Source organism: Haliaeetus leucocephalus, unplaced genomic scaffold (assembly GCF_000737465.1).
Source record: "Haliaeetus leucocephalus isolate CR32 unplaced genomic scaffold, Haliaeetus_leucocephalus-4.0 Scaffold217, whole genome shotgun sequence".
In the NCBI taxonomy this organism is placed as follows: Eukaryota; Metazoa; Chordata; class Aves; order Accipitriformes; family Accipitridae; genus Haliaeetus; species Haliaeetus leucocephalus.
The window spans coordinates 11,941,193-11,959,969 of NW_010972653.1; the positions used below are offsets into that span (position 1 = coordinate 11,941,193).

General features: G+C 40.8%; 1 protein-coding gene across 1 annotated transcript in view; it reads left to right on the forward strand.

The window, feature by feature from the left end:
* Positions 1–357: 357 nt before the first annotated feature.
* Positions 358–18,777, forward strand: part of ARHGEF10 (Rho guanine nucleotide exchange factor (GEF) 10) — a 109,755-nt gene continuing 91,335 nt past the window's right edge. Inside the window, exons 1-2 of the mRNA XM_010566761.1 lie at positions 358–521; positions 7,112–7,187. Of these exons, the coding sequence (XP_010565063.1) occupies positions 358–521; positions 7,112–7,187 (240 nt within the window). The remainder of the gene's footprint in view (positions 522–7,111; positions 7,188–18,777) is intronic.

Here is an 18,777-nt window from a genome sequence, read left to right on the forward strand (position 1 = left end):
CTTTCGCAGAATGTCATTATGGTCTGGGTGGGTGTACTACTAGATGGGTGCAAAACTGGTGGTCTGGTTGGGTTTAGAGGTGCCCAGTTGGTTATAACCTACCTGGAGGCTGGTCACCAGTGGAGTGCCCTAGCTGTCTGTCGTAGCATGTCTCCTCTTTCACGTTATGCATGACTTGGAAGTCAACCAGCCCTTGCTCCTGACGTTTGCGGGTGACACCAAACTGGGGGAAGGGGTGAGCAGTGGATGTGCTTGAGATCAGGGCTGTAATAACAGCCTGGAAGGACGTGAGCAGGCTGGAGGAGCTGGCTGGCAGGAACTTTGTGAAGTTCATCAACAACGAGTGCAAGGTTGCGCATGTGGGAAGGAAGGGTTCCTCCGGGGAAGGGTTCCCCTTCACTCAGCCCTCGTCAGACCGCGCTGGGAGTATCGCATCCAGCTCTGCATCCGCACCTCGCCCTGCCCCAGTATAAGAAAGGTGTGGATAAACTGGAGCGAGTTCAGCACAAGGCCACCATGATGTCAGGGAGTGGTAGCCCTGCCCTGGAGGAGAGGCTGAGGGAGCTGGGCTTGTTCAGCCTGGAGAAGAGATGCTTCAAGGGCCCTAACGTCAGCCTGCCCCTGCCTGCCTGTCCTCTGGCAGGACAACAGGCAATGGTCATAAACTGAAGTAAGGGTGGTTCTAGCTACATATAAGGGCAATGTTTTTCTCTAGGAGGACAGCCAAGCAGGAGAACAGGTTGCCTGGCCAGGTTGTGCAGTCTCTGTCTTTGGAGATTTTCAGGATCTCAGTAGATAGAGCAGCCTGGTCTCACCTGATAGCTGACCTGGCTTTGAGCAGCAGGTTGGACTACATGATCTTCTAAGGTACTGCCAACCTGAATGAGTCTGTGAGTCAGTGATTCTGTATTTTGCCTTGCGATAATAATCTGTAGAGGGGAAAAACATAAATATTAAAAAATCCATAGTGCTTTCTGCTTGTGTTGTGGGTAAGGAGCCCTCAGACAAATCTGCAAATGCAGTCTTTGCTTTCTTCCTCTTTTCCCCTCCTTCAGATAATGCGCTCTAGTTAAAGAAATGTTGTAAATAATATCCTTTAAAAAGAAGGATCAGAAAACCAATCTTCAGTTGTGTTCTTGGGGTGTCCCTGTAGATTGCTTCTTGTTCAGGGCTTGCTGCCGTGTTATTCTCTAGCTTTGAGCAGGATGCTCTTTGGTATGAGAAAGGGACGCAGAAAAAGAAGTGAAGTAGCTTTTGGGGAAGTGGATTCTGCATGCAGTCTGAAAAGTGTTCATCTCTGTGGATCTGACCTTATTTGTGTTGCAGGTGATTATAGAATTTCCCCTGTCTGTAACTGAGCAAGGAACTGGGCTTCATATTTATTTTCTACTTGAACCTATGCAGTTCCTTATTTTTCCATTGCTTATAAGTTAGGTAATTTTCTTTGATAAATTTAGGAATAAAATTGGTACAGTACAGGACTGTTAGCTATCAATAAAACTAGATATACGTTAAAAGAAATAATGATCCACTCTTGATACAGCCTTCTTCTATGCCTTACAGCATGTGATGGTAAGCTGTCATAATATAAATGCCTGCTTCATTCACACCCACTCTAGTGTAAAAACATCTCTTAAAAAAATTCTACAGTCTGTGTTTCTTTGGAATAGTCTTGTGTGGAGAACAAATTGTGCTATCAATTTTTATTTTTTCTTTGTAACAGAGCCATCTTGAAGTATAGGGGAGAAAAAAAAAAGGAAATTAACCTACTTTCTTCTGTGTTCTTTTCTCTCCTTGCTTCTCTGCACCCCCAAAAGAGTCTATATATCAAATCTCACAAAGATTTACTTCCCAGCAGGAGTTCTGTGTTACAGGTGGAAGAAGACTGAATTGGGCATTACATAGCAGTAGTCAGTAAGTGACGTGGACCAAGAGGATTTTAGATATCCATGGGCTTTCCATGGGCTTCACAGTTTTTTCTTGCCCTTTTTTTTTTTTAATTTAATTTTTAGGCTTTCAGGCTTTCTCAGAGAAGTTACTTTGCAGCTTGCCTGCACTAAGCTTTCTCCATGAGTCACAGCTCCTTGGAAATCAGTCTCCTCGTTTCATCTTTTCTGTTTTCTATTAAAAAATGCTCACTGGCTTATTCTTTCTGCAGTGTTAAGAATGAAGAATCCTGATGTTGCTGCGGTTACAGTGCACACTCCTTAAAGAGAAGGTATGTTGCCTTTACAGTTCTTAAGGCGGTAGAACTGGAAAACTTGGCAGTGTGTGCCCCTTGGGAACTGAGTGTGTAGGTACTGTGCCACCAGGTCCGAACACTGTGCTGCCTTGTAGTTTTGGTGGAGTTTGCATTGGTCCTGTTTCTGTTACCTACTGACTATTGTACATGTAATGACTTTCGGAAAATAGTTTCGATGAAGTGGAAATGCAGATGTTGATCAGTATTTGTATTCCTGTGGCTGAGAACTGGTGATCTGTTGTTTGTCCCACAATTACAGGAAACTATCAAATGAAATGTGATGCGCAGTTGTAGCTGAAAAACCTAGTCCTGGAGGCAGAAGGAGTTACCAGAGGTAATGAGAGGGGAAACTGAGTCACAGAGAAGAATTTTGACTTTCTTCTGTAGTCTTTGGACAAGTATAAAGCAGCCTTTGTTTTCTTTGCTAAAACTGCCATTTGCCGTGGAATCAGAATTTCAGTCTCACAGATGCCAGGTCACCAGCCTCTGTTATTCAGGTGTTAGCACTCTGAGATTGTAAGCTCTGCTGTGGAACTTTGCAGACTCCCACTTCCTTTCGTACCAGCTTTCATTCATGGTCAAAGGTGTGCGCTTTCGGTGGAAAATTTGAAATAAGAGTTGGGACCTGTCCTTGGGGATCGTTTCATGCTCAGCAGATTCTGGTTTCTGGTGTGAGTGCCATTTAAGATCTGACTACTTCGACTGTGTGGGACTCCTGGGCATGAGAAACATTGCCCAGGAACATCAGATTTTAATGTGGTATTTTAATTCCTTTTCTTTTTTCTTAAATACCAGTTTAAAATTTAGAAATCATTACAGACTTGGTGAGGACCTGAATGTATTGCATTATTCAGAGATCTGATTTTTTTCTTTCAAAATGCATGCATTTAGCATAGTTATTGCTGATTTTTAAAGACAAACTTATGAAGTTACTAGCTAAACAGCTGGAATAAAAGCATGCTGCCCTGCTACAAATATTTTTTTTTTTTTTTTAACAGCAGTAGTCTCTTAGGCTTGGAATATTTGGGTTTTGTTCAACTAGATCGGTTCAATGACTGACCTGTTATAAGTGGACAGTTAAACTGGGAACTTAGAAAGTTGGAAAGCTGCCTTTCCTCTTCCAGTCTGTAAATATGAGTAAGAGTTACCTGTTCCTCCTAACAGTTTGACAGGAAGGGACCAGGGGAAAACACCGGGAAGCAGACAGGGGAAGCCAGGGCCAGTCTTTTAGCCAGAGCGGGTCACCTGCCTTTCATAGAAGTTCCTGGGAGCTCCTTGGCCTCTCTCTGCATCTGCTGTACGTTGGGTACCCAGGGGAAATGTGGGGGAAGAGATGGAAAGGAGGCAATCTGTGGACCACCATTGTGGTCTACACCAGCCACGGCTACCTCTACCCACATATGAAGCAAAGAAGGTGATGAGCGCTGAGTTAGGTGAATTGGTGGGTCATCTGGAAGCCCATGGGAAATCTTAAACTTTGGGCTAGGTAACTTGAAGAGCTTCTTTCTGTCCCTGTGTTTCTGTGATTGCTGTGGAGCCCAGAAGGGAGAAGTTTGAGTCATTAAATAGAGGTTATAGTATGTTTGAGAAATCGGTTTCATATGGGAAAAAAGCTCTGTATTTTTATAACCTGTGTGTCACGTCCAGTACGTCAGGGCAGTTGTTCAGTTATGCAGAATCATAATTTCATAATGCAATACACATGAATAGTTCACGTGTTTCATGTTTAATAGTGGGGTTTTTTTGATTTGCAGTTTTTAAATACCTTTGGAACGAAATTGTAATATTTTGTGTCTTAAAAGCACATAGCTGTTCAATTTCTTACATAATTTTATGTTAAACTAGAGAACATCTACTCAGTGGTCACGATGTTGCATCTGGCATTCAGTGTTCAGTGTGGGGCCCCAGTACAGGTGAGGGACTGGCAGACTGGAGTGAGTCCAGCGAAGGTCACTGCCGTGGTTGGGGGTGGAAACAGGTCGGAAGAGGCTGAAGGAACTGGGTTTGTGTTGTTCTGAGGAGAAAGGACTGAGGGGGATTGAATTGCAGTCCTCTACTCCCTACGGTGGGGTTGGAAAGAAGACGGAGCCAGGCTTTTTTCAGGGGTGCACAGCAGGAGAATGAGAGGCAACGGCCGCAAGCTGCTGCGAGGGTGATTCCAGCTGGGCATAAGGAAAAACTCTTCCTGGAGTGGCTGGTTAAGCACAGGATCAGGCTGCCCCAGGAGGTGGTGAAACCTCCACCTTCGGGGGGGTTCAGAACTTGGGTGGAGAAGGCCCTGAACAACCTGACCTAACTGTGAAGGCACCTGTCCTGAGTGTATGAGGGAACATTCAGAGGTCCTTTTCAGCTTAATTCGCGCTGTGATTTCCACGATTAGTGTCTGAATGCACCTGTATAGCTGTGTGGTGTGTAACTGTTAGCAGCAGAATCAATGGGGAAACCACCTGAGCTACAAATGCAGACTGTGCCATATGCTGCTAGTCAAATTAAATCATCTGGCTTAATCTTGATTTAAACATCTTCAACTTGAGTTAGTTCCCCTGCCTCTCAATAGAAGAGGGAAAAACTTCTCTTTGAAATATGGTGCTGTTAGAGATCGTTCATGAACATGCCGGCTGCTACATAAAATGGCAATTATTTTATTTTTATGGAGGGCATTACTGGAATGTACAATACACAAGCTCTCTTTGCTACTGCAATATTTTTCTCAGCATCTAAAAAGTAGAGAAAAATCTGTGGAACTTCAAGATGAATTAATGCAATGTATAAGTCAACCCCTAAGGCATTCTTAAGTGAGAAAGTGTATCTTTCTTCTTGTGAATAACTGCACTGTTCAGATGGGAGCAAGCAGGTCAGTGGCTAGGACTCTTAACACTGGGTCTGTGTCCTTCCTCGACACAATTCTTGTGTAATTCGAAGCAATGTCACTGTGAGCTAGATCAAAATGGAAAACAAGCTGAAAACTTCCATAGCTCAGCTCTGCGTGTTGGTAGTATTTGCTTGTGAGGAAGAAACTGTTTTTAAAAATCATTGTTGAAGTTAACTTCCATAGGTGTTTGAAAACTTGCATCATATGTTTAAATTAAAAAAAAATAAAATTTTGAAGGCCTTTTAGCTACTCTGTTAAAGATGTATTTGGAAGAGGTGCCGAGACTAACTTTCAGAGATTTGCCGGTTATTGCATGTTTCACACTTGAAAAAATCTATGTTCCAGTGATGGTTCAGCTTTAAAGGAATAAAGAAAAATAGTCTTTTCTTCAAACCATAATTTTCCTTCATTTTGGCTGACAATTTTGGTGTGGCAAGATGCATTCCAGACACTTGTAAGCAGGAACACGCCTTTGAGCTCTGCAGATATAAATTGTAGAGAGAGGCTTTAGAAGGGACACTGTATAGTGAAAACACATAATGGAATATTTTCTGTGTTATAGACAGATGTTGTATACGTGGATGAATCCTTTCTGAGCCTTGGCTCTGAAGCTACTTGGTTTTGTCTAGGACTTGCTTAAGACGATTTAAAAGGGAATTTTGTATGCTTAGAAAATGGAAGTTGTTATGAATTGCCTCATCATATGAGGATCTAGCGCTACCAGAGTTGTTATCCTTCCTGGCATGTCTGTCCTGATGATTTGCCCTTGCATATCTGATGTCAGGGAGGTAACCTCCCTGGTACCTCCTCAGGTTGGATCCTTTTTTGAGGCACGTCCTTCCATTCACTGCTACCTCTTCTGTAAGTGGCAATTGATTTGAGCTCTCTATCCTGATTCACTTAGTTTATTATTTCTCCACTGTACCTTGATTTTCACTATCTCCTTCAACTTACTCTTTCCATATTTCGGCTGTGGAGACTTTCCAAGGGCTTGAGCTGTTTTGTGTGCTGTTGCCAGCAGAAGTGGTATCTTCTTGAGATTAACATCTATGGGCTACTCAAGAGTAGGACAGAAAATTCAGCATTGGCTCTTCTGCTGTCTTATGTGGCTTTTGGAAACTTACTTTTCCTCCTCACCCTTGTTCTGAAATCTATCTTTTTGACATGCTGTCTCTTGAGTTAGAGTGAAAATGGGTTTGGGGCAGAATGTGTGCATTGCTCAGCACAACAGATCCAGTTTTTCCTTCCAGATGATACTGGAATATCACTATTAAGTACTGTTATGAGGAAGGAAGGAAAATTTCTCTCGTGGGTTCTGGGCTTTTACTCTCTCTCAGCATGTATTCAGGACCAAAGTAAGAGAATGCTCTGTAGGTTTATTCTTTCCCTTAAACCTTGAGATCGATGGCATTTGAGAAAAGAGGAGGAAAGAGAAGGTGCTCAGGAGACTGCTAGCTGGTACTTCACTCTCCTCTGGAGAGGTGGAAGTAAAGGGACTCAAGCGGAGTTTTCAAGATTGCCAAAAAAAAGAAAAGAAGAGAAGCAGCTGTGTATAAAATGTAGTTAAAACTTGTGACTTCTGATTGCCAAAGAGAGAAAAGCATCTTCAAAACTGATGAGCTTCCTAGAATTTTTATCCCTCTACCCTTCATGAAGACTTTGAAAGAGAATATATACTCCAAACAGGCATTGAAATAACATGTTTTAGTAATCTGCTTGTGATTGTCACAGTGGGAGCTGCAGAGTACCAAATAGTTTGAAAACTTCATCTTTCTTCAGCTGGCTTATTGAGATCATTAAAAGAATTGGCTCCAATACTGAGGGCTGTGTACATAAAAATTTGGACTACATGTGCCTGGCGTCTTGCTTCAAAATGCATTTCCTCTCTTCCATAATGGTGTTAGCTAATAGGTATGAGCCTGGCCAAATTGAAAAGGAGTGTCTCAATATTTGGAAATTATGTTCATCTACAAAACATGTTCCCTTCATTTTTGCAGGGGTTTTCAGTCTGCTAAAGACGGAGTGGATACACTAGGATGGACACAGAGGAATTCCCTCCCCCACCACCAGAAGGTAATTGAAATAGTATTTCCAAAAGTGTTTTTACCTCCCCAACGCTCCTTTTCCCCATATCACCTTAAGACTTGGTTCCAGTGGTATTTGGCTGAAACATAAGTTTCTGTCATCTACCCTGTCTTGTTCTTGGACCTTACTTGCTGGTGTTGCAAGAGCATGACAGGAAGAAACGTGGGGAGCGATGGTCCTTACAGTCCAAATCTGGAAATACATGTTTTCTAAGGCACCATTGTGTGGACTGTATCATCACACCTTCGTCGTGTGCTTTGGCAGCCTCAAGCGTTCATGCACATGGTGCCCTGTAGAGAAAAAACAGCCAAAGCCTGTGGCATGAGCAGGATATGTGGACCAGTGTCTCAAATGCCTGGACAGATTTGGAGTCTGAATTGAGAGGACAGAGAGGGGTGAGTTGTTTTCTGTTAGGGCATGTGCTGCTTCCACCAAGCATACTTAATCTGGGCGATGTCTGCTGAGGGCTATAGCTGAAGGACCTTATTCTGGTGCTGCAGTTCTCTAGCCAGCATGCATTCCCGTGGGAAGTGTGCACAGCTGAACCTCTCTGTGGTCAGAGCACAGGATTATGGAAGAGTATTATGCATGCTGGACTATAGAGCTGGTTCTGTGAAGTTAGTGCTTGGTGCCCCTTGCCTGCTGGTAGCCACTGGTATAGCCCAGGTTTCAGAGGGCACAAAGGTAGGATCTACAAAGACACCATGTCATTGCCTTCTGTGTTTATGCTCTCTCTAAAAGGATATTGTGTGTGGCTGGTTTTTTTTCCTGTTTGATTTCCTGTAAACACAGCTTTGTGTAGTGCTTGCTATTATGTACTTTAAGTCTTAAAAGGATTTGGCTTTTGGTAGTTGAATGCTGGGAGACTTCTTAGGAGAAGTATTGTATGCTTGTTCTGATCATCCCAAAGTACAAGTTTATGGAGACATGGGTTATGGAGACCTGTGGCTGAACCCAGCACAGCTGTTCTTACTAGCTGGTAAAGTTGCTAGTATAGTTTGTATAGGTAGTGACTTTCCCATAAATTTTTGATCTGTCCCTTATATAGGTCATTATTACTTATGGACTTGCACTCTATTACATACATCGATATATGTATATATTTATATATATAAAAATAATTATTGCTTATAGGACATTTTACTTCCTGTTCACACAGAAATTATACCTATAGAAAGCCATTTAAGTATGAAAGAGGATTTATATTAGTTTTGTTCAGCCATAACTCTTTAGGAATTTGGGAATTGCCATCCTAGATCAAAACTGCTTTCTCTGTAGCTTAGACACTGCCACAGATAGAGATCTGTTACTAGATACTACCTAGGAAATTTGGAATGTGAAAGAAGCAGAAAGTTGTGAAATCAGCTTTTAATGGGTTAGATTTCTGGCCAGCATTATTGACAGTTTTATTTATGCTCCAAGATATCACTGAGGTTATTGTTGGCAAAAACGCTTCTCCTGTCCTTGGCCTAATCTGTGTGGTCAGGACCCTGAATTTAACTCTGTTTTGTTTAGTGACAGTTACTGTGAAACTGTCTCTATTGGATAATCCATCTCCAAAGAAATGTAGTGCTGTGGGGGAAGAGTCATCCCTGAGGAATCAATATTTCCACTTGAGCAGGGGCTGCTGTTTTTCAAAGACAGCTAATAATGGTCGCAACGGCTCCAACTTTGTGCAGTATGTCAGTGTGTGGGATACTATGACAAAAATTCAGGGTGATGTAGTTCAGTATGATTCTAGAATTTGTGTTCTTTCTCTGCAAAGCTCTTTGTGACATGTAGAACTATGTGTATCAGATCCTTATTTTCAGACATGTCACTCCTTAATACGCTGGGATTAGATTTATTTAACATAAATTGAGATTCCACTCTACCTGGTCTTGCGTCAGTGGATGCTTTCCCTGTCATCTCAAAAAGCATTGTCTGAAACTATTGGAACTTGTATATTTTTTTTACCTTACCATTGCTAACTCTCTTTAAATAGCATATTAATAAAGGAAATATCAGTGAAGATAAACCTTAATAATTACACTAAAATACACTTTAGTTCATGTTCTAGATAATTCTGATGAGCCGTTTAGCAGATGGAAAATAAGTGAGGATTTTAGGACCAAGTACAACTGCAAATACACATAACAATTAAAGGAAGGAAACATATGGGATTTTTTTGTAATGGCTGAATTTTTTTTTTGCATGCATATACACTGGCCACCCATGGTGTCTGCTCAGAAGGGGTGAGCAGCACTTGCCAGTGCCTTCAGACACTGGGTGCATGGGTGGGTTACTGTGGCTCGTAATGAGGATTAGGCTCCCTCTGTGTGCTGGGTGCAGGACCCTTTGATACATGATAAAAAAATACTTTTAGCTTTTGCATAATGATTCTAAAATCCTGAACTGGGGCCACAGATGAAGTCACTTGCCTTTTTTTTTTTTTAAGTTCTTGTGACATCATGGGCATTTTTTCTTTTACCTATTTGTTGTCCTAACAAATGTAGTTGTAGTGTTGAAAGTCATGTGGGTTCCTTTCCATTTACAGGTGTATACCTTGCACTATAAATCTCAATTTTATTCTTGTCAAGTAGGCTTTCCATGGTTTTAACAAGTAAATTCCACAAATTTATTTGTATCAATCCTAATGTATAAAAAGGGGAAAAATAATGGTAAACCTTCATCTTTGTCATGGGGATGCTGTGAGAATGTATATGAAAGCTATGCGATTAAATTCATGTTAAATAATGTCTTTTCATTAGCAATAACCATCTGAATCTATACCTTGTTTAAGTTAAGGTACAGTTAAGGTCAATAGTAGAGCTGCTTCTGCCACTTCTTGATAGGGAAAAGCTACATGCGATAAAAGCATGGAAGATAACATATTTTACCTTTATTTAATTTATTATGCTTATGCAACATATCTGCTTATAGCTGTTTGGATATTCCATTCATGCATTGTTAAATAGGCAGTGGCAAGTCAGTGCTAGTTAATTCCCCTACCCCAGAGCAATTTCAAGTACTGAGTAACTTTAGAAAACTTAATGCCTGTCTGCTTCTTCCTCCAGACTGCTTTAAAAAGAGATTCTTCTAGCCATGGTTAAAAACTCCCTAGTATTTTTCTCTGTATATTTTGAATGAATGTATGTGTTAGCAACCGGGGGGCAGTTGGAGGGGGTAGATGCAAAGGCTTCTTTGGCTAAGAGCGTAATCCAAAAAACTGCTTCCAAAATTGACACTTGAGGTACTAGCTCGTGTTCCCTTCTTCAGTGTGTCTGTGCATATGAATTTATGCACAAAGTGCTCGTTTTTAAGATTCATACATAAAAAATTTCCATGGCTATTTTGTGAAATAAAATAGAGGATGATTCTTGTTCCCTCTATCAACAACAAAAAAACCCAACCCTTTTTAAAAGCTAAATGAAGATGGCAAATTTTATCACGGCTGTAAGTTATAATTATGTTTTTAATTGGTTGCTGTAATGGAGTGTCCTTAACCAAACCTATTTAGACAAGAAAAGGATATGCTGTGGACTGCAGACTTTGCAGCGAGGAATTAAAAAGCTGGTAATTCTGAGGATCGGGAATCACATCATGCTTCTGCTGTAGAGGAGTCGTCTTCATGCTGACCAGCTAGGACCAGAGGTTGGGTGTTTAATGCTAGGATGGTGTTTACGTGTGATGGCCCGTGCTTGTGCTATTACTACGTTATTAGGAGATGGGGTCTCTGGCTGTTTTTCAATTCTTTACTTGAAAAACATCTTATGGTCCTGCAAAGTGGAAGACCTTTTCTGTAAGTGAGGACTGAAGAGGTGTGTATCGGAGCCTGTTTCAAAAGGAAGACCAGTTTTGTTTGCTCAGCAGGATGGATACCTGACAAACAGCTTCTTAGCCAAGGGAAGCTGCGGGCGGGAGCGTACTCTGTGTCAGGTAGGCTTCTGGGTTTGCATTTTCATCTCTGAATACGTGTGTGTCTCTGTTTCTGGTACATGGCGCTATACCTCCTGATTTCTCTGTGAAAACTATTAGAAAACATTGGGTGTATTTCCTCATACTGAGCATACTTGCCAAGAACTCATCCCAGTTGTCCTGCACCGAGTTGCCTTTTACAACAGTTGTAAGACCTGAAATAAGCTTTAAGCTCTGTTTTGTAATTAATTGAGTCTATCAGAGTAGCTTAATATATAGTGATGAGATTTGGAGTATGGCTGCATTGCCATACAATTCTTGAATTGTGAACAGATGGTATATTTTGTTTCCTATTTATAGGAAATCAACATATTATTTATATTAACATTTTAAAGTGAAATACTGAAATTTCAGTGTTTGTACAAGGACATTGTGAGAATGAATTTGATAGCATAGTCTTTGTATTACTGCTAAATACTCTCTTTACCTGAGAGAGAATCACTTGTAACTCTTCATTTGGGAAGCGTGAGGCGCCCTTAAAGACCAGGTGTAGTGGAGAGCTGGATGTTCACTTGCCTACACCACTGTCCCCAGTACTGTGGGTAAAGCTAGGTGAGAAACCTTGTTCTGCTGAAGTTTGGGATTTAAGATGTTTGTCAATTGAATGAAATTTGTTTTTTTTTTTTAAACTGAAAACAGACTGGGGATATCTCGTGGACACCGATCATAAAAGCATTTTGTACACCTTTTTATACAAACGATCAGCTCTCTAGGACTGTGAGTGGGATATTTCTTTGTTCCTGATATGGAGGGACATAGAGCAAAGAGGCCAAGGACTTAAATCTGGATATCCTGTATGTGATCGAGTGCTGTGATTGTGTCTTTCCACAGTTATTTTTTGTTGTTTGCCTGCCAGCGCTGGAACACTAAAATAGTCATAGTTCCTCTGTCCCTGAGAAGGAAGTCTGGCTTGAGTCTGCGGGTAAGAGTGAAATAGGAACAACTGTACTCTCATAAAAGTTCCTATTGGGAAGACTTTACATATTCTAATAAAAAAAAAAACTTAGAAAAGTTTTTGATTAACCCTAATAGGGAGCTGCTGGATGGCTGCTGTGTTTTGCTGTAGAGACAACTGTATTTTTATTTAGTTACCTTTTGTGCTGTTTAGTGAATGATTTCATAGTTTATTTAGGTTTTAACTGTTCTAAGAAACTACTTTTGTGACTGAGACAAGAGGCAGTTAAATTGGGGCTTTTATAATATTGACAAGAAAAGCACTTGTGTGTTTTATGATTTAGTTTATGGAAGTGAAGAACACTGGGGGGACCTAAGCTTGTATTTTGGACTAAAGTAAAATAAAAAGATGTTACTTACTATGATTGGGGGATTGAAAGAAGAACACGGCTTAAATGAAGCTGCAGCTATAAAGGGAGTTGGTCTTGTACTAAACGGCATTGTTTGTTAGATATCTATTTTCAGCACACAGACAGTTACAAATGATGGTAAAAGAGGAGCCAAGATTTCAGAAGAATGAGAACAGAATATGAATTGTAGTTATGAATGGTCCCTTGTTTTTGAAGCTGGCAGTAGCTTGCTGGTGTCTGACATCCCATCTGTAACAGAACAATTTATTTATTTCTAAAGATCACATTTCTCTCAGTAAATAAAGGAAAATGCATTGTTTAAGGTAAGGATCAATTATTTTGTGTGACAATTCAGACAAGCTGTGTAACAAAGAGTAACAACAAAATTCCCATTGCAAAAATGGAGCTATGGTGTCACATGTTACTCCTAATTATGTGTTTTTTCTTCTAGCCAAGTGTATTTGAGCATTGGGAAAACAAGAAATAGAAAGAAAATAAATAGATTAATTAAAAACTTCTGGTTTTAGCATCTACAAAGAAAACACAGTTTACATAGATGTAATATCTTATTTTGATTTGAAGTAATACAGTAAAATCTTTGCTAAATGTTTATACTGTGTTAAATGATCAGATGTGATTTACTGCCATAGATTTGAGAGTTTGACTTCATCCTTTTGATAGTATTTGTTGTTTTCTTTCTGAATAAGTTATAGTTGTTTATTCACTCAGCTGCTCTGTAAGGTGACTTTACTGCTGTACTTGCTAGCTGTGTGCAGGGACAAGGCCCAGGCATGTTCGTTGAAAAGAGCAATTGATGATGAGATAAAGGGCTTCCAAGGGGCTGCAGTAAAACTTTATCTTTGGTCTGGGGTAACTAGTATTGTTTGCTTAAAAGACAAGCAAATTGTAAAGGAATTTGTACTGATTTTGGAGTGTTCTTTCAATGAAGAGTTGTGTAAGCTAAGTTCTGAAATTTTAATTTCAAACAGTGAGCCAACATATAAGGAGAGATGTGAATTATTTTTTTTTCTTTGCTGCTTTTGCCTTTTTAGGACTTGTATCTAGCATTAACTGGCCAGGATAAATTGCTGCCAAATAACTGAGGGATTTTGGGGGGTTGGGTTTTTTTAATTCTATTTCAGTGATCCTGGTAAATATTCGCTAACCATGCCTAAAGCCTGTAATGATTCTACTCTGGAGTTTACAGAGAGATTAACTTTTTTATACATTGTTATAATTCTTTTATCTTGTGCATGAGCACGGGTAAAAACTTGTTTGCATTATGATAAGTTAAATAAAGTGTCTGAATTATTGAATGAAACATTTATTAGGCACTGCATGCTTTTGCTGCAGAAAGGAACTGAAACTATGCCTAGCAATCTGAGGAAAACATATGTGATAAACGTTTTTTTGGGGGAAGAAGCCTCCAACCCCCTGTATATATTTTCTTTTTTCTTCCTCATTGAAATAATCTTTCCAGGAAATGCGACCTTGTCATAGTTCCATTAAAATGAATACAGAAGATGATTTAGTCTGCCAAAGTAGAGTTGTTGCAGGAATACATCTCATTGTTAAATAGTCTGTTGTTGAGCTCAATAACTTTGGTTAGGTGAAAGCATGATAGTTCCGGAAAAATCTTCTGTTATGCTGGTACAGGTTTCTCCAGGGGCTGGAAGAAGGACGTGTGCGCTCCTGTGCGATGGGGATGCCGCCACGGATGGGTGACTTCCCAGTCTCTGTATTCCCAGTTGTGTATGTTGCTGGGAGAGACAAAGGGAAATCCAGGTGCTGCCCTGGGAGCAGTGAAATGGTTCAGTGTAACGTGTCCAGAGGATCTTAGCAGTGCTCTGTGTTGCAAAGGAAGGTGGAAGTAAAATTAACTTTGGCTGGGATTGCTCTTTCCTACTTGCGTATCTGTTGGTGACCCACTCATGTTTGCACGTGAAGAACGCTTGCCAGCCAGATTCTTAAGACGACTCTTCGTGTTGGAAGAAATTCCTTCCTGACTTCTGTGTGGACTGGCTGAAGCTCTGAATCATGAAGTTTGGTTATGGCAGTCATCTTCGGCCAATGTTGGGGCCAAGGCAGGGCTTCCTTTCCCTTCCGTGGCTAATGAAAGGAGGCAATGAGAAGGACTCTGAGGCTGATGGACTGAAAGGTCCCAAGGAAACGCTATTGTTGCCCTGCCCAAGCCAGTGTCCACCAAGGCGATACAATTTCTGGTAGAACCTGTGTTAAAAGGGTATTGTAAAACAGGATTTCGGAGAGTTCAGTTAGTGAGTCTTGATGTAAGAATTACTGTTTTCGTGAGTTTGCTTGAATTCCCCAGGTATACTTTTTTTGAGCTGTAACAGGACCTTAGTATGTTAGGACAAAGAAGAGCAAGATGCATTAAAACAATAATTAAAAGAAATGCTAAGAAAGGCGATGCTATAAAACTCCCTCCCCATTAGTTGCTGTGATAATGGATTTGTCAAACTTTGCATATATTAAACTGTGTTTACAAATCAATCTATCTGTATAGTGCTCTTTAGGCTGGGCGAAGGGGTAACAACAGAAATGAGTAGGTGAGAAGCCAGCTGAAATCCAAAATATTTCCAGTATTGTCCTGGATTTACAGCACATAACTGTTCTGTTCTAGTCTATAAATTTTTCTGTAGTAAAAGATGCTGTAAATCGCTGTAAAGGTTGATTTCTAGATTGTTTCCTTGTTCAGAATACATTGAGGAGAAAACACAAATAGTTAAATCTAAATTATTTTTAAGCGTGTGAACAGGTTGTGCACAGTGCTCTGGGAGTGTTAGATGGAGTTATTGTTGGGAAAAAGGAACCTGTGGCAGCGTGTCCAAAAAGGCAAATCAATCCCCAAAGCCACGTGCATCTTCTGAGCCCGGCCTGGGCCGTTGCTGCGGAAGGAGGCTGAGTGTATGAACGCCTCCGATGCTGATAAGGAAGTTGGGTGCTTTTCGGTGTTCAAAGTGTTGCTTTTGGGGAGTGCCACCAAGTCCTTCAGTTTTCACGTTGCTAGATAAAGGGTTTTCAGCCTGGGCCAACGACCCAGATTTTAGGCATCCCTTTGCCTACGCCATCTGAAGGTTTGGTCTAGGAAGTATGTACGGTTGCTGGCAAGATAGAGGAAGAAACATGATCCAAAAATGAAGTCAAATCCCTTGCTACTTCTGTTCTAGTCTATAAATTTTTCTGTAGTAAAAGATGCTGTAAATTGCTGTAAAGGTTGATTTCTAGATTGTTTCCTTGTTCAGAATACATTGAGGAGAAAACACAAACAGTTAAATCTAAATTATTTTTAAGATAAGCCTGGTAGAAGGACACTGCTAGACGTGATCCAAGGCCTAGGATACTTAAGCTTTTGCTCTGGGTGGGCTTCAGCTCTTTTTAGTATGATACACAGTTTATGCACCCAAACTGTATGTTCTCCTTCTGTAGAAGTGGTATCTCATGCTCCCTGTTTTAGGCCTCCAGGGTCTCTTTTTGCCACTCTCTGCTTCGTGGGACTCCCAATTACTCTTAAAGTCCTTTCAGTCCAAGGTATTATCAGCTGATTGCTAATTAGAATGAAATAGACTATATTAGAGAAATGCATATTCCTCAAACCATTAAACAGTAATTGCTTCAATGTAAAAAGTAATTATTTGGAAAACTAGATGTTAATAGAAGATACCTGCTAGGAAAAAAATGTGAAGAAATAAAGAACAAGCCAGACTGCTCTCACTGGTGGAAATTTCCTTAAAAATGGTTATTTTCTCACAAATATATCAACTATGTGGTGAAAGCTACATTTCCTAGAAAGTTTCCCTTTGTATCCTATGATTAGCCAACATGCTCAATCCCTACACTGCCAGAGCTGGATACTTCGTTTTCCCAATGACTTTGTAGTCCTTCTGCTGTTTGATTTCTGTTTTATTAAAGCTCTCTGGATTTCCCGTTCCCTGCGTGGATTGTCCATTTGGCAGCACGTTATAGGCGAGTTCAGCAGTTTGTATGCGCGATAGTGGATGCTCAGCTCGGCTACGCAGCCATCATCAGCACCGATCTCTGCCAACAGACAGGTCAGACAGCAAGGTAGCTTTTGTGTTTTGACTGCTATACCCCATGTTAGGTGCCTGGTGGCATTTATACTAATTCAGACTAGTAACCTTGGTACTATTAAGTGTATTAGTATTCCTCTAGCACTGATGGAAAGCTAATAGCCTTTAATATGGATAGGTGTTTTTTAGCGTAGATACTGATCTATCATATATAGATCTATAATGGCTGTACATACTTGCCATACAGCATCTTCTTTTAAGGACTTCACTTGCTGCACATCAGCAACATTTCTTGGTGAGATTTTAATGGCAGAATCTACTAATATGGTGCTGAGGTGGAAAAGACCTGCTTGGGACCAGGCTTGGTCTACGTTTCTGGCTGTGGCAGGCAATACCAGTGTCACCAGTGTGCCGAGCGTAAAGGGAGTTGAAGTAAATGGTCACAAAATGCTGATTTTACGTAGCAGCTTTTCTGATTATAGCATAGCCAGCGCTGAAAAGCATCTTGTGGAGTTACAAAGGAGTCCAGATCTGCTGGTGTTGCTGCTACTACAGCCTAGTTAATGTCTAATGTTTTTATTTTAGACTTTTTGATTTTTTTGTAACAAGCTAACTTGAAGCCTAATTTTTAGCATTGTGAGTAGTTTGTAATGTTCAGCGTTTTTGGTATTTGTAAATGTTTCCTAATGTCCACAGATCTGGGCTTTATTTCAAGAAATGAAATTCTTTAGTATTAGGCATGCTGCTGTTAGCAGTCTCTCTCCAAAACTTGAGCAGCCAGATTCATCATTCTTTTGACTTCAATTTTGAGTTTGTTTTTTATTCAGAGTAATAATATCTGTAGTGCATGCTTGACAACATAATTAGTATGTAATGTGTGTATTTATGAAATACTAAAGAAGCAGTTTTACTTATTTCTTTGTTGTTTATTTGCAGGGAGAGCCTGTTAATTCATGTGGTTTTTCTTTTGTTTCCATCACTGGAAACACTTTTTGCATGAATGTGTACTGTTTAATTTTGTTGGGGTTTTTTTTGTAACTGTTTTCCGCAGAGACTTGTAATGCAGATGTTGTGGTCATGCTTTGGATGTGTGCACGAGCTGTGTATAATTAGCAGCGTGCCTGTACCGCAGGGACCTGGGTTTCCTGCAGCGCCAGCTTAGCACAACTGCAAGTGGAAGGGGCATGAAAGTCCTTGGCTCTGATCCGCTTCCCATGGGAAGGAGTGCTCACCCCTGTGTTTTTTGCATACACAGGTTTGCTTTAGACTTTTCTTTCCCCCAGCAGAATAGACGCTTTCCACCTGCGTGACCGTAGGAGCAGCTGATTTATGGATGCCGGCGGTGTGCAGGCACATGTCACGCTGTGACTTGGAAGTGTCAGTGAAGGGCAGCGTTTGCAGGAGCACTTGCCCCTGAAAGCCAGCCTTCCTCTTGGGGGTCCCTCCTGCCCTGGAGAGCCACTCTGCACACCTCGCCCCTCTCCCCGCACACGTGCCGGGAGAGGTGTCATTTGGGGAGGGGCAGCAGAGAGACGCGTGAGCTGGGTACCACCGCGAAAGAAGGTTTAACTTTGATTTTTCTCTCCTGATACCGAAGAAGTAGTGGTCACGAGTGGGAGACGTGAGCGGGTAGAAAATACCGTGTTGCTTTCTAGCTGTAGGAATGCAGTCCGAGTGCTAAAAAGCTGGGAGAAGCTAGAGGCTGTCCAGTGGTGACTGAGTCTCTTAAAACCTTTTGGCAAGTTCCTGCTGAGTATGAACCAACTGTTATTTTCCAGAGGTTTACAAGTTGGCCAAATCGGGGAATTTTTGCAGGCACGAGTGTTTCCTAGCACAAGGTTCACTTTCCTGACAAACACCAAGCCTCTGCTACGAAATTTCACCTGAAATAAAAAGTGAACAGCTCGAGAGCTCGTTCATCATGGAGCACAGTCAGCATGGTATGTTTGGGCACAAATGGTTAGTTTTACAAAAGTAATGATACCTTTAAAAATTCAGTTATTTCCTGGTATGTGCACACTTCCATTTCTTATTTCTATCTAGTGCCTTGTGCACTTACATAAGGAGCTGGGCAGATTTTAACCCTTTAGAAATAAGGGTTTGAAAAGGCAAGTGTATCTCATCTGAGAAATCTCTGGAATGTATCACAGTTAAGTAATAAGCACTCAGATTGCTATGCCTGGCCTTTTGCTTTGATTTGTAACCTTTGTAAGTTACCAAATTTTATAATACCTAAAAATACTCTAAGATAGGAAACTTTTTTTAGTA